This window comes from Salvelinus alpinus, chromosome 4 (genome assembly GCF_045679555.1).
Source record: "Salvelinus alpinus chromosome 4, SLU_Salpinus.1, whole genome shotgun sequence".
In the NCBI taxonomy this organism is placed as follows: Eukaryota; Metazoa; Chordata; class Actinopteri; order Salmoniformes; family Salmonidae; genus Salvelinus; species Salvelinus alpinus.
Window position 1 is genome coordinate 17,787,822 of NC_092089.1, and position 16,317 is coordinate 17,804,138.

At 50.0% G+C, this 16,317-nt stretch overlaps 1 protein-coding gene across 2 annotated transcripts in view; it reads right to left on the bottom strand.

Moving 5' to 3' along the window:
- Nucleotides 1–2,149: 2,149 nt before the first annotated feature.
- The window catches only part of taf2 (TAF2 RNA polymerase II, TATA box binding protein (TBP)-associated factor), a 46,427-nt gene continuing 32,259 nt past the window's right edge, over nt 2,150–16,317 (bottom strand). The window contains exons 21-27 of one of the 2 annotated variants that reach the window (XM_071395775.1): nt 15,997–16,136; nt 12,941–13,010; nt 11,286–11,395; nt 5,409–5,641; nt 5,018–5,200; nt 3,929–4,031; nt 2,150–3,770 (exon numbers count right to left, since the gene is read on the bottom strand). In XM_071395775.1, the coding sequence (XP_071251876.1) occupies nt 3,505–3,770; nt 3,929–4,031; nt 5,018–5,200; nt 5,409–5,641; nt 11,286–11,395; nt 12,941–13,010; nt 15,997–16,136 (1,105 nt within the window). In that variant the 3' untranslated portion in view covers nt 2,150–3,504. Of the gene's footprint in view, nt 3,771–3,928; nt 4,032–4,057; nt 4,215–5,017; nt 5,201–5,408; nt 5,642–11,285; nt 11,396–12,940; nt 13,011–15,996; nt 16,137–16,317 lie in introns of those variants that run through there. The other variant, XM_071395776.1, reaches the window with a different exon arrangement.

Below are 16,317 nucleotides of genomic sequence, written 5' to 3' on the forward strand. Positions count from 1 at the left end.
TGGGCCGGGCAGTGAGGTAGTCGTTACTGGGCCGGCAGTGAGGTAGTCGTTACTGGGCCGGGCAGTGAGGTAGTCGTTACTGGGCCGGCAGTGAGGTAGTCGTTACTGGGCCGGGCAGTGAGGTAGTCGTTACTGGGCCGGGCAGTGACGTAGTCGTTACTGGGCCGGGCAGTGAGGTAGTCGTTACTGGGCCGGGCAGTGACGTAGTCGTTACTGGGCCGGTAGTGAGGTAGTCGTTACTGGGCCGGGCAGTGAGGTAGTCGTTACTGGGCCGGGCAGTGAGGTAGTCGTTACTGGGCCGGGCAGTGAGGTAGTCGTTACTGGGCCGGGCAGTGAGGTAGTCGTTACTGGGCCGGCAGTGAGGTAGTCGTTACTGGGCCGGGCAGTGAGGTAGTCGTTACTGGGCCGGGCAGTGAGGTAGACGTTACTGGGCCGGGCAGTGAGGTAGACGTTACTGGGCCGGGCAGTGAGGTAGTCGTTACTGGGCCGGCAGTGAGGTAGTCGTTACTGGGCCGGGCAGTGAGGTAGACGTTACTGGGCCGGGCAGTGAGGTAGTCGTTACTGGGCCGGGCAGTGAGGTAGTCGTTACTGGGCCGGGCAGTGAGGTAGTCGTTACTGGGCCGGGCAGTGAGGTAGTCGTTACTGGGCCGGGCAGTGAGGTAGTCGTTACTGGGCCGGGCAGTGAGGTAGTCGTTACTGGGCCGGGCAGTGAGGTAGTCGTTACTGGGCCGGGCAGTGAGGTAGTCGTTACTGGGCCGGGCAGTGAGGTAGTCGTTACTGGGCCGGGCAGTGAGGTAGTCGATACTGGGCCGGGCAGTGAGGTAGTCGTTACTGGGCCGGGCAGTGAGGTAGTCGTTACTGGGCGGGGCAGTGAGGTAGTCGTTACTGGGCGGGGCAGTGAGGTAGTCGTTACTGGGCCGGGCAGTGAGGTAGTCGTTACTGGGCCGGGCAGTGAGGTAGTCGTTACTGGGCGGGGCAGTGAGGTAGTCGTTACTGGGCGGGGCAGTGAGGTAGTCGTTACTGGGCCGGGCAGTGAGGTAGTCGTTACTGGGCGGGGCAGTGAGGTAGTCGTTACTGGGTCGGGCAGTGAGGTAGTCGTTACTGGGCCGGGCAGTGAGGTAGTCGTTACTGGGCCGGGCAGTGAGGTAGTCGTTACTGGGCCGGGCAGTGAGGTAGTCGTTACTGGGCAGGCAGTGAGGTAGTCGTTACTGGGCTGGGCAGTGACGTAGTCGTTACTGGGCCGGTAGTGAGGTAGTCGTTACTGGGCCGGGCAGTGAGGTAGTCGTTACTGGGCCGGGCAGTGAGGTAGTCGTTACTGGGCCGGGCAGTGAGGTAGTCGTTACTGGGCCGGGCAGTGAGGTAGTCGTTACTGGGCCGGCAGTGAGGTAGTCGTTACTGGGCCGGGCAGTGAGGTAGTCGTTACTGGGCCGGGCAGTGAGGTAGACGTTACTGGGCCGGGCAGTGAGGTAGACGTTACTGGGCCGGGCAGTGAGGTAGTCGTTACTGGGCCGGGCAGTGAGGTAGTCGTTACTGGGCCGGGCAGTGAGGTAGTCGTTACTGGGCCGGGCAGTGAGGTAGTCGTTACTGGGCCGGGCAGTGAGGTAGTCGTTACTGGGCGGGGCAGTGAGGTAGTCGTTACTGGGCGGGGCAGTGAGGTAGTCGTTACTGGGCCGGGCAGTGAGGTAGTCGTTACTGGGCCGGGCAGTGAGGTAGTCGTTACTGGGCGGGGCAGTGAGGTAGTCGTTACTGGGCCGGGCAGTGAGGTAGTCGTTACTGGGCGGGGCAGTGAGGTAGTCGTTACTGGGTCGGGCAGTGAGGTAGTCGTTACTGGGCCAGGCAGTGAGGTAGTCGTTACTGGGCCGGGCAGTGAGGTAGTCGTTACTGGGCCGGGCAGTGAGGTAGTCGTTACTGGGCCGGGCAGTGAGGTAGTCGTTACTGGGTAGAACAAGGACACTCAAGACCACAGCTACACAGCCAGATCCCATCTACATTATCCTCTGATAAATGTCCATCTGCCTTTTGTGGTGGGTGCAATTATTCTAAGTTTATGCTCTTGGTTATTACATTCTTGGTATACAACATTTCAAAGTGTAATTGCTATTATATATTGAGCGTTATTGAAGAAAATTTCCATGAATAAAAACACACATTCTTGCCTTCAGAAGCTTTATTTTCTAACGTCTTTATGATGTAGTCATGTCCAACCGGGAAGAAAAGGTTCCAACACAACTGCAGTACATAATGAATATAAAGAACACTTACTGATTGGGTCAGGGACAAGGAGACCACCCACAATCTAGTTACTGATTGGGTGAGGGACAAGGAGACCATCCACAATCTAGTTACTGATTGGGTGAGGGACAAGAAGGACACAATCTAATGACTTAACAGTAAAAACAAACAGTTAAAACATGCCTGGGTAGAAACAGTGCCATATGAATGCAATAGAAACAGGTATGGAACAACCCAAAGACTCTTCAGTATGGTGATGTCATACAGGGCAGCAATGAGGCTATTAGTCATGGCACCCTATTCCCAATAAAGTGCACTACTTTTGACCAGAGCCGTATGGGCCCTGGTCAAACGTAGTGTACTATACAACGAATAGGGTGCGGTTTAGAACGCAAAGTCATGGTCTACTGCAGGTCAGCCTAATTAGAGACAATTTATATTTGACTATAAATTCTACATCCTAAACGTTTAGAAACATCTCATTCTTGATTCTACCACCTTTGCATTGATCGGGTCTCTGAATGAGAGTGGAATTTCCCCTCTTAGTTTAATTGCAGTGTTAAAGTAAACCTGTAATTCAATGTCCGGGGCAACGTAATAAAACCCGGGGAAAGACTAGAGGCAGTCTGTGAGACCGGGTTCAACAGGCTGAAGAGGTTCCCTTGTGAGGACAGCCACTAACTGAAAATGTTGTTGATGATGGTAGGAGACAGACAGAAGTGTGTGTGTATGTGTGTGGTTAAGGTGATTGGAGACTGGGATGCTTTTAAAACCAAAAGGCTCCCTTCTGGAGAGGCCCACAGGTCTGCCTCTCCGTGTGGTTAATGAAGACGTCACAGAATGCCGGTTAGGCTACATTCCCCCCCTCGACCTACACTGACTGCAGGGCCAGCCGTGGATCCACACTGATCCACACATTTTACAAATCCAAACTAAACATTGCTCCGATTCAAACAGTGAAACAGGAATATTTAGTGTGGATTCCAGGCTAGTTGACATGCAGCAAACCAGGAAGGTTTATTCAGAGGAGTTGAACCACTGACAGTTGGAGTCTTGAGGGTGATGCTTCACAGCTCTGGACCAACCAGGAGGCAGCGCTGTGTTCTAGTCAGACATGGATGGTGACCTCACGGAGCGTCCACTAGCAGGGTTGTTACTGAAGGACCAACCAGGAGGCAGCGCTGTGTTCTAGTCAGACATGGATGGTGACCTCACGGAGCGTCCACTAGCAGGGCTGTTACTGAAGGACCAACCAGGAGGCAGCGCTGTGTTCTAGTCAGACATGGATGGTGACCTCACGGAGCGTCCACTAGCAGGGCTGTTACTGAAGGCATGGGAGTCCCTCTCCTTGTCTTTACTCTCATGTTTGTGTTTGTGTTTATGTTTGTGCTTCTTCTTCTTCTTCTTCTTGTGCTCGTGGTGGTGGTGGTGATGGCCGCTGTGTTTGGAGGAAGAGGTGGACTCTTTGCTGAAGGAAGAAGGTAAGGGGGTGACAGGCAGGGAGAGGACGGCCTGGTCCACGGCTGGAGGTTCCTTACCTGAGGAGGGGAGAGGAGACAGGAAGAGACAGATTTAACGTACTGAACCAGCCAATCAGCTAGAAGTGCATCGTGTTCTTCAAAAAAAGATTGTCTGAAAGCATGAATGAAGCCCAGTTGTGAAGCAGTATGAGCAGGATGTTTGACGGGGTGCTGACCTGGTGTGGACGGCCTCTCCAGGATGTTGAGGTGGTGGTGGATGAACGCCTGGCTGTCATGGGGACTCTCCATGTCAATCTCATCTTCCTCCATGGTGTTAAACTGAAACAAAAACATCATCATCATCAGTTATAACCATCTGATCTGATCTTCCTCCATGGTGTTAAACTGAATCATCATCATCATCATCAGTTATAACCATCTGATCTCATCTTCCTCCATGGTGTTGAACTGAATCATCATCAGTCATAACCATCTGATCTGATCTTCCTCCATGGTGTTAAACTGAATCATCATCATCATCATCAGTCATAACCATCTGATCTCATCTTCCTCCACGGTGTTGAACTGAATCACCATCATCATCATCAGTCATAACCATTGACTGCGCCACTGACTGCGCCCAGTTCCGACTGTTGACTGCGCCCAGTTCCGACTGTTGACTGCGCCCAGTTCCGACTGTTGACTGCGCCCAGTTCCGACTGTTGACTGCCCCAGTTCCGACTGTTGACTGCGCCCAGTTCCGACTGTTGACTGCGCCCAGTTCCGACTGTTGACTGCGCCCAGTTCCGACTGTTGACTGCGCCCAGTTCCGACTGTTGACTGCGCCCAGTTCCGACTGTTGACTGCGCCCAGTTCCGACTGTTGACTGCGCCCAGTTCCGACTGTTGACTGCGCCCAGTTCCGACTGTTGACTGCGCCCAGTTCCGACTGTTGACTGCGCCCAGTTCCGACTGTTGACTGCGCCAGTTCCGACTGTTGACTGCGCCCAGTTCCGACTGTTGACTGCGCCAGTTCCGACTGTTGACTGCGCCCAGTTCCGACTGTTGACTGCGCCAGTTGGACTGTATCACTTTAAAGGAAAGATTAATCCAGACACAGAGTCCACAGAGCCTGAAATGGTTCACACACACACACTAACACATGGACACGCACACACACACACACACACACACTAACACATGGACACGCACACACACACACCAACACATGGACACGCACACGCAGACACACACACTATTGGGTAAAGCCCGTAGTGAAAGCCCAGACAAGTAAAAGCGCCTCCCCACGGCGCTCGAGATCCTTACTCTGATCTTGAATTTTTTACTGCTGTCCTCTTCCTGCAGTACCTGGCCTGGCTCCGGTGGGGACGAGCCCAGCGGGCCAACTACACTGTCCAACTTCCTCTTCAGACCCTGAGGGGGCGGGGCCACGCCACTGGACATAGACACGCTGGACACTGTCTCCATGGTGATCAGGCCCTCATCCAGCTAGAGAGGGGAGGGGGAGAGAGAGGGAGGGAGTGAAGAGATGGGGGGAGAAAGGGAAATTAGTGCTATAACAAAACTCAGATGAGGTTGACAGAAAAGATTTTAGGTGAAGATTTAATAAGACACAATAAGGCCCAAGTCCCCACTAAAATATATTAATTATATTAAAAAGGTTAAATCATTAGTATTTTTTTTATTTTCTTGTTACACTGCTAGTGAAGCCCATGACAGGGATATGAACGCCCATGGTGTTGCCAGTCATCTCTGTGGTGTCTGGTCCCTGTTCAGGCTTGATAGTGGGGTTGAGGACGGCCTTCTTCTCCTTGAGGTTGAGTACCAGGCCCAGCTCGGGCAGGGGCAGGCAGGAGGGACGCGTCAGACCAAACAGAGTGTAGTACAGATTCACAGCGTCACACCGCAACCGCCAGTCGTGAGACGTACCTGGGGGACAGTGACATGACAGGGTCTGAACACATCCAACTTTACAGCTTCATTCAACTTTACAGCTTCAACTTTACAGCTTCATTCAACTTTACAGCTTCATTCAACTTTACAACTTCAACTTTACAGCTTCTTCAACTTTACAGCTTCATTCAACTTTACAGCTTCATTCAACTTTACAGCTTCATTCAACTTTACAGCTTCATTCAACTTTACAGCTTCATTCAACTTTACAGCTTCATTCAACTTTACAGCTTCATTCAACTTTACAGCTGGACAAAAGTAATGTTCAGATTATTGTAAAGTTTCACAATTGTTTTCTAAACCAAGCCAGTGATAGTAATACCATTGGTATGAATGGAATCACTGATACCGTGTCAAGTTAAATCCATTGGTATGAATGGAATCACTGATACCGTGTCAAGTTAAATCCATTGGTATGAATGGAATCACTGACACCGTGTCAAGTTAAATCCATTGGTATGAATGGAATCACTGATACCGTGTCAAGTTAAATCCATTGGTATGAATGGAATCACTGACACCGTGTCAAGTTAAATCCATTGGTATGAATGGAATCCCTGACACCGTGTCAAGTTAAATCCATTGGTATGAATGGAATCACTGACACCGTGTCAAGTTAAATCCATTGGTATGAATGGAATCACTGATACCGTGTCAAGTTAAATCCATAAAAACACAGGAAGCGGTTTAGGAATAGGGTCTTACTTTGTCTTAGAAAAGCTTTGAGAAAACTAGAAATGCACATTGTGCATAAAACTACAGTAGCTTATTCAGTTTCCAGTCATAGTTCGTGTTATCATGTACATAACATCTGATCAAATAGAGATTAACTGGTATTAACTGGTTTAAATTTAACATAACAGATCCTTGCAAGACCTCGTCAGTTGTTTTCCAAGCCAGGTGATAATAACAGTGGTGTGAATGTAATCACTGACGTTATGGTGCTGGGAATAATAACACAAACGGCAGATTATGGAACAGTTTATGACTGCGAGTCATAAACGGGGTTGGAAACGAGAACGGCGTTCCCCTGCCAACAGTCACAACCAACCACAGAAGTACATTCAAAACATATGAAATAGAACGCGACAATAAAAAAACAGACCAAGTGCTCCGCCTCCTCAGATCACATCTCCCCCCCCCCAGCAGTCCAGTAAAATATCCACCTCGTTTCAAAAAAGGTGCCAAGTCTTTCAAATAACTGATTTCTGTTGGGAAGAGGGCAGTTTACCGCTCAAACTGGTTTGATGCAACAACACATAATAAGTTCATTGTCTGTCTGTCTGTCTGTCTGTCTGTCTCAGGCAACACTGCGTTTCCAGGCCCCCTAGTGTTCTCTGAGGCGCTCTCACCTGTGTTGGACCTCATTGTAACTGTAGCCCGTGCCAGGAGCCCCCCCCCCCCAAACTCCTCAAGACATGGTCTACATCCCAAAATACACCCCATTCCCTATATAGTGCACTACACAGAGGCCTGGTCACAAGTAGCACACTGTATATTTGAAGATTGGACGCCATTTGGGACACACCCCTATTGAGGCCCGTCCCTGCAGGTCCCTATATCCCTCAGGACATGGACAAACCCTAGAAACATGATACAACGTGATCCTTCTCTTCCCTGGGAGAGAAACAGATGTTTTAAGACTGTTAAGAGAAAACGTCTCTGTCTTTGAAAAGACATTTCACAACGTTTGGCACCTTTTGAAACAAGGTTTATATAAGCCTGCTGGGGGATGTCCATGTAAAGTCACGCTGAACATTTGCTCATAGTTTGTTATTGTAGTGGAATAATGGGTCAGACAGACAGTTGAAGTTAGGACCATAAACATAATGTAATACAGGGACGTCCAAAAGTATTGGCACAGTGACACATATTCTGGTTTTAGCTCTGTATTCCAGCACTTTGGATTTGAAATGATACAATGACTACGAGACTATGAGGTTAAAGTGCAAACATCGAATTTTTTATTTTTATTTAACCTTTTATTTAACTAGGCAAGTCAGTTAAGAATAAATTCTTATTTACAATGACGGCCTAGGAACAGTGGGTTAACTGCCTTGTTCAGGGGCAGAACGACAGATTTTTACCTTGTCAGCTCGGGGATTCGATCTAGAACCTTTCGGTTACTGGCCCAACGCTCTAACCACTAGACTACCTGCCGCCCCTACACTCTAACCACTAGGCTACCTGCCGCCCCTACACTCTAACCACTAGGCTACCTGCCGTCCCTACACTCTAACCACTAGGTTACCTGCCGTCCCTACACTCTAACCACTAGGCTACCTGCCGCCCCTACACTCTAACCACTAGTCTACCTGCCGTCCCTACACTCTAACCACTAAACTACCTGCCGTCCCTACACTCTAACCACTAAACTACCTGCCGTCCCTACACTCTAACCACTAGGTTACCTGCCGTCCCTACACTCTAACCACTAGGCTACCTGCCGTCCCTCCACTCTAACCACTAGGTTACCTGCCGTCCCTCCACTCTAACCACTAGGTTACCTGCCGTCCCTCCACTCTAACCACTAGGTTACCTGCCGTCCCTCCACTCTAACCACTAGGTTACCTGCCGCCCCTACACTCTAACCACTAGGTTACCTGCCGCCCCTACACTCTAACCACTAGGCTACCTGCCGCCCCCACACTCTAACCACTAGGCTACCTGCCGCCCCCACACTCTAACCACTAGGTTACCTGCCGCCCCCACACTCTAACCACTAGGCTACCTGCCGTCCCTACACTCTAACCACTAGGCTACCTGCCGCCCCTACACTCTAACCACTAGTCTACCTGCCTGCCCCTACACTCTAACCACTAGGCTACCTGCCTGCCCCTACACTCTAACCACTAGGCTACCTGCCGCCCCTACACTCTAACCACTAGTCTACCTGCCTGCCCCTACACTCTAACCACTAGTCTACCTGCCTGCCCCTACACTCTAACCACTAGGCTACCTGCCGCCCCTACACTCTAACCACTAGTCTACCTGCCGTCCCTACACTCTAACCACTAGGTTACCTGCCTGCCCCTACACTCTAACCACTAGGATACCTGCCTGCCCCTACACTCTAACCACTAGGATACCTGCCGTCCCTACACTCTAACCACTAGGCTACCTGCCGCCCCTACACTCTAACCACTAGGCTACCTGCCGCCCCTACACTCTAACCACTAGGCTACCTGCCGTCCCTACACTCTAACCACTAGGCTACCTGCCGTCCCTACACTCTAACCACTAGGCTACCTGCCGTCCCTACACTCTAACCACTAGGCTACCTGCCGCCCCTACACTCTAACCACTAGGCTACCTGCCGTCCCTACACTCTAACCACTAGGCTACCTGCCGCCCCTACACTCTAACCACTAGACTACCTGCCGCCCCTACACTCTAACCACTAGACTACCTGCCGTCCCTACACTCTAACCACTAGGATACCTGCCACCCCAAATTAGACGGTTGTGCAACTCTACCATCACAAACATTGATTAATAACTGTTGAGGTTAGCTAATTACACATACGGATTTGATTTGTGAGCAGTAGCTCCGTCTCCGGGCAGTAACTCCGTCTCCGGGCAGTAACTCCGTCTCCGGGCAGTAACTCCGTCTCCGGGCAGTAACTCCGTCTCCGGGCAGTAACTCCGTCTCCGGGCAGTAACTCCGTCTCCGGGCAGTAACTCCGTCTCCGGGCAGTAACTCCGTCTCCGGGCAGTAACTCCGTCTCCGGGCAGTAACTCCGTCTCCGGGCAGTAACTCCGTCTCCGGGCAGTAACTCCGTCTCCGGGCAGTAACTCCGTCTCCGGGCAGTAACTCCGTCTCCGGGCAGTAACTCCGTCTCCGGGCAGTAACTCCGTCTCCGGGCAGTAACTCCGTCTCCGGGCAGTAACTCCGTCTCCGGGCAGTAACTCCGTCTCCGGGCAGTAACTCCGTCTCCGGGCAGTAACTCCGTCTCTGGCTGGATATCATTCCAGGTGGGGGTTTGACTAGCCAGGCCTGAGTGGATATCACACCAGCCCCAGGTGGGGGTTTGACTAGTCAGGCCTGAGTGGATATCACACCAGCCCCAGGTGGGGGTTTGACTAGTCAGGCCTGAGTGGATATCACACCAGCCCCAGGTGGGGGTTTGACTAGTCAGGCCTGAGTGGATATCACACCAGCCCCAGGTTGGGGGTTTGACTAGTCAGGCCTGAGTGGATATCACACCAGCCCCAGGTTGGGGGTTTGACTAGCCAGGCCTGAGTGGATATCACACCAGCCCCAGGTGGGGGTTTGACTAGTCAGGCCTGAGTGGATATCACACCAGCCCCAGGTGGGGGTTTGACTAGCCAGGCCTGAGTGGATATCACACCAGCCCCAGGTGGGGGTTTGACTAACCAGGCCTGAGTGGATATCACACCAGCCCCAGGTGGGGGTTTGACTAACCAGGCCTGAGTGGATATCACACCAGCCCCAGGTGGGGGTTTGACTAGCCAGGCCTGAGTGGATATCACACCAGCCCCAGGTGGGGGTTTGACTAGTCAGGCCTGAGTGGATGTCACACCAGCCCCAGGTGGGGGTTTGACTAGCCAGGCCTGAGTGGATATCACACCAGCCCCAGTCAGGCCTGAGTGGATATCACACCAGCCCCAGGTGGGGGTTTGACTAGCCAGGCCTGAGTGGATATCACACCAGCCCCAGGTGGGGGGTTTGACTAGTCAGGCCTGAGTGGATATCACACCAGCCCCAGGTGGGGGTTTGACTAACCAGGCCTGAGTGGATATCACACCAGCCCCAGGTGGGGGTTTGACTAGTCAGGCCTGAGTGGATATCACACCAGCCCCAGTCAGGCCTGAGTGGATATCACACCAGCCCCAGGTGGGGGTTTGACTAGTCAGGCCTGAGTGGATATCACACCAGCCCCAGGTGGGGGGTTTGACTAGTCAGGCCTGAGTGGATATCACACCAGCCCCAGGTGGGGGTTTGACTAGTCAGGCCTGAGTGGATATCACACCAGCCCCAGGTTGGGGGTTTGACTAGTCAGGCCTGAGTGGATATCACACCAGCCCCAGGTGGGGGTTTGACTAGTCAGGCCTGTGTGGATATCACACCAGCCCCAGGTGGGGGTTTGACTAGCCAGGCCTGAGTAGCTATCACACCAGCCCCGAGTGGATGTCACACTAGCCCCAGGTGGGGGTTTGACTAGCCAGGCCTGAGTGGATATCACACCAGCCCCAGGTGGGGGTTTGACTAGTCAGGCCTGAGTGGATATCACACCAGCCCCAGGTTGGGGGTTTGACTAGCCAGGCCTGAGTGGATATCACACCAGCCCCAGGTTGGGGGTTTGACTAGCCAGGCCTGAGTGGATATCACACCAGCCCCAGGTTGGGGGTTTGACTAGCCAGGCCTGGGAGTCTTTGCGTCTCATCAGGTTTGATAGTTATGTCTGATCTTAAAATGGCACCCTATTTGCTACATAGTACACTACTTTTGGTCCAGAGCCCTACGTGGAAGCTTTATGTGGACTCTGGTCAAACGTAGTGCACTATATAGGGAATAGGGTCCCATAGGGCTCTGGTCAACAGTAGTGCACTATATAGGGAATAGGGTGCCATTTAATTAAGATGCACTAAGGTCTCACCTGAGTTCATGAGTTTCCACAGCTGGTCGACCAGAGCCTCGTTGCAGAGTGGAGACTCGGCTGCTTTGGTGAAGGGAGGGTTTTTACCCAGCATGCTTAGGATCTTGTGTCTGAATGAACAGAGAGAAAGTACAGGTTAACATCCTGTTACTTCACAGCCACAGACCATCACATAACGCCTCTCCTCGGACAGACCATCACATAACGCCTTTCCTGGGACAAACCATCACATAACACCTTTCCCTGACAAACCATCACATAACACCATTCCTGGGACAGACCATCACATAACACCTTTCCCTGACAAACCATCACATAACGCCTTTCCTCGTACAGACCATCACATAACGCCTTTCCTGGGACAAACCATCACATAACACCTTTCCTGGGACAAACCATCACATAACACCTTTCCTGGGACAAACCATCACATAACACCTTTCCTGGGACAGACCATCACATAACACCTTTCCTGGGACAGACCATCACATAACACCTTTCCTGGGACAAACCATCACATAACACCTTTCCTGGGACAAACCATCACATAACACCTTTCCTGGGACAAACCATCACATAACGCCTTTCCTGGGACAAACCATCACATAACACCTTTCCTGGGACAGACCATCACATAACGCCTTTCCTGGGACAGACCATCACATAACGCCTTTCCTGGGACAAACCATCACATAACACCTTTCCTGGGACAAACCGTCACATAACACCTTTCCTGGGACAGACCATCACATAACACCTTTCCTCGGACAGACCATCACATAACGCCTTTCCTCGGACAAACCATCACATAACACCTTTCCTGGGACAAACCATCACATAACACCTTTCCTGGGACAGACCATCACATAACACCTTTCCTGGGACAGACCATCACATAACACCTTTCCTGGGACAGACCATCACATAACGCCTTTCCTGGGACAGACCATCACATAACACCTTTCCTGGGACAGACCATCACATAACACCTTTCCTGGGACAAACCACCACATAACACCTTTCCTCGGACAGACCACCATCACATAACACCTTTCCTGGGACAAACCTTCACATAACACCTTTCCTGGGACAAACCATCACATAACACCTTTCCTGGGACAAACCATCACATAACACCTTTCCTGGGACAGACCATCACATAACACCTTTCCTGGGACAAACCATCACATAACACCTTTCCTGGGACAGACCATCACATAACACCTTTCCTGGGACAAACCATCACATAACACCTTTCCTGGGACAACCCATCACATAACACCTTTCCTGGCAAATATCCACTAATAAGGGAAACAATCAGGATGAATATATTTAGATTCAAAGTGCTGAGCATTAAGTATCATCAATACATTTCCTCAGACTACAGGTCTAAATGAGTTTTAATCGGTTGATAAATTCACTGTAACAGTCCTTGTTTTTACACAGCACTAAACAACCACCCCGCTGTCTTGCTGCTTTAAGACAAAATGTCCCCATATCCTGAAGCCAGATAAATACACCTTTATGTATGAGGCAGCCAACCCAACAGACAAACCTGACACACACACACACACACACACACACACACACACACACACACACACACACACACACACACACACACACACACACACACACACACACACACACACTACCTGACGTAGTGAGCCGGGTCATTCTGGACCATGTTGAGCAGCCACTGCAGTTCCACGGAGCTCCTGTCAACTAGTAATAAACAGCACGTTAAAACACACACACCTCTGTCCTGACAGCCAGGTAGGCAGGCAGGGCTGTGAGATTGATTCATTATGTTTATAGTCAGCAGGGATTGTGTGTGGGAGTCAGAGCGTGTTGGAAAGGGATACTCTCTAGGCAGGAATCTGTGTTGTTACTACTATAACAGGAAGGGATACTCTCTAGGTAGGAGTCTGTGTGTTGTTACTACTATAACAAGAAGGGATACTCTCTAGGTAGGAGTCAGCGTGTTGTTACTACTATAACAAGAAGGGATACTCTCTAGGTAGGAGTCAGAGTGTTGTTACTACTATAACAAGAAGGGATACTCTCTAGGTAGGAGTCTGTGTGTTGTTACTACTATAACAAGAAGGGATACTCTCTAGGTAGGAGTCTGTGTGTTGTTACTACTATAACAAGAAGGGATACTCTCTAGGTAGGAGTCAGAGTGTTGTTACTACTATAACAAGAAGGGATACTCTCTAGGTAGGAGTCAGTGTGTTGTTACTACTATAACAGGAAGGGATACTCTCTAGGTAGGAATCTGTGTTGTTACTACTATAACAAGAAGGGATACTCTCTAGGTAGGAGTCTGCGTGTTGTTACTACTATAACAGGAAGGGATACTCTCTAGGTAGGAGTCTGTGTGTTGTTACTACTATAACAGGAAGGGATACTCTCTAGGTAGGAGTCAGTGTGTTGTTACTACTATAACAAGAAGGGATACTCTCTAGGTAGGAGTCGGTGTGTTGTTACTACTATAACAAGAAGGGATACTCTCTAGGTAGGAGTCTGTGTGTTGTTACTACTATAACAGGAAGGGATACTCTCTAGGCAGGAGTCTGTGTGTTGTTACTACTATAACAGGAAGGGATACTCTCTAGGTAGGAGTCTGCGTGATGTTACAACTATAACAGGAAGGGATACTCTTTCTGTAGATGGAGTGAAACTGTCTGGATGGAGGGAGATTAACATTTAGGGCTAAACTCTAGGATGTGTCCAAAATGGCATTACTTCAGTGCACTACTTCTGTCCAGAGCCTTATCTGAGGACAGCATGGACTGGGAGGTAGATGAATTAAGCAGTAAGGCACCTCGGGGGTTTGTAGTATTTGGCCAATATACCACAGCTAAGGGGTTTTCTTAGGCACGACGCATCGCGGAGTGCCTGGACACAGCCCTTAGCCGTGGTACCACAAACCCCAGAGGTGTCTTATTGCTGTTATAAACTGGTTACCAACGTAATTAGAGCAGTAAATACAAATGTTTTGTCGTACCAATGGTATACGGTCTGATCTACCACGGCTGTCAGCCAATCAGCATTCAGGGAGTTTATAATGAGGTTCATAGCAGGGAGTGTGTGTGTGTGTGTGTGTGTGTGTGTGTGTGTGTGTGTGCGCATGTTGCTTCTAGAGGTGAGATATTGTCTCTCTAGCTAGTAGCTACAGCCCACAGAGTGAAACAGACTGACGACTGAGAAAGGTGCCATTCAGTCTGGATGGAGGGATATTTAGGGTCACCCCAGAGATTAAAACACACTGACTGGTGACAGTCTGGATGGAGGGATATTTAGGGTCAAGGTGGTCACCCCAGAGAACTAGGCTGTGTCTGAAATGGCACGCTAGTCTCCTTGTAGAGTGCATTCGGAAAGTATTCAGACCCCCTACCCCTTTTCCACATTTTGTTACGTTACAGCCTTATTCTAAAATGGATTACATAAATGTTTTTCCTCAGTCTACACACAATACCGCATAATGACAAAGCGAAACGTTTTTTTCAATTTTCGCAAAAGGCACCTAAAGGACTCTCAGACCATGAGAAACAAGATTCTCTGGTCTGATGAAACCAAGATTGAACTCTTTGGCCTGAATGCCAAGCGTCACGTCTGGAGGAAACCTGGCACCATCCCTACGGTGAAGCATGGTGGTGGCAGCATCATGCTGTGGGGATGGTTTTCAGTGGCAGGGACTGGGAGACTAGTCAGGATTGAAGAAAAGACGAACAGAACAAAGTACAGAGAGATCCTTGATGAAAACCTGCTCCAGAACGCTCAGGACCTCAGACTGGGGTGAAGGTTCACCTTCCAACAGGACGACCTTAAGCACACAGACAAGACAATTCAGGAGTGGCTTCGGGACAAGTTTATGAATGTCCTTGAGTGGCCCAGCCAGAGCCCTGACTTGAACCTGATCTAACATCTCTGGAGAGACCTGAAAATAGCTGTGCAGTGACGCTCCTCATCCAACCTGACAGAGCTTGAGAGGATCTGCAGAGAAAAATGGGAGAAACTCCCCAAACACAGGTGTGCCAAGCTTGTAGCGTCATACCCAAGAAGACATGAGGCTGTAATCGCTGCCAAAGGTGCTTCAACAAAGTACTGAGTAAAATATCTGTGAGAGTTATTATTTTTTATATACATTTTCAAAAATGTCTAAAAACCTGTTTTTGGTTTGTTATTATGGGTTATTGTGTGTAGATTGATGAGAAAAAACAAACAATTGAATACATTTTAGAATAAGGCTGTAAAGTACAAAAATGTGGAAAAAGTCAAGGGGTCTGAATACTTCCTGAAAGCTCTGTAGTCAAGTGCACTACTTCTGGTTAGAGCCCTATGGGACTAATTCTAACCCTACGTTGATCTGGCTAAATGTAGTGCACTACTTCTGGTTAGAGCTCTATGGGACTAATTCTAACACTACGTTGATCTGGCTAAATGTAGTGCACTACATCTGGTTAGAGCTCTATGGGACTAATTCTAACCCTACGTCGATCTGGCTAAATGTAGTGCACTACTTCTGGTTAGAGCCCTATGGGACTAATTCTAACACTACGTCGATCTGGCTAAATGTAGTGCACTACTTCTGGTTAGAGCTCTATGGGACTAATTCTAACCCTACGTTGATCTGGCTAAATGTAGTGCACTACATAGGGAATAGGGTGTGTCCTACTAACTTCACTACGACTAGTGCGGTGCATACCTCTTGTGTAGTCCACCACAGCTTCCAGTGCTGCGACACGCACATCCACAAAGTGTCCGTATTCTGCATAGGATTTAAACAGAGAGGGGTCACTGGGAATATGACCATTCTTCTGAAGCATCCGGATAGCTCTGAGACAACTGGAGAGAGGGAAGAAAGAGAGAGGCGGGGGATGGAGGAGAGAGAGAGAGAGAAGGGGGATGGCGGAGAGAGAGAGGGACGGAGGAGAAAGAGGGGTAGAGGAGAGAGAGAGGGGTGGAGGAGAGAGAGAGATGGAGAGAGAGAGATGGAGAGAGAGGGATGGAGGAGAGAGAGCGAGAG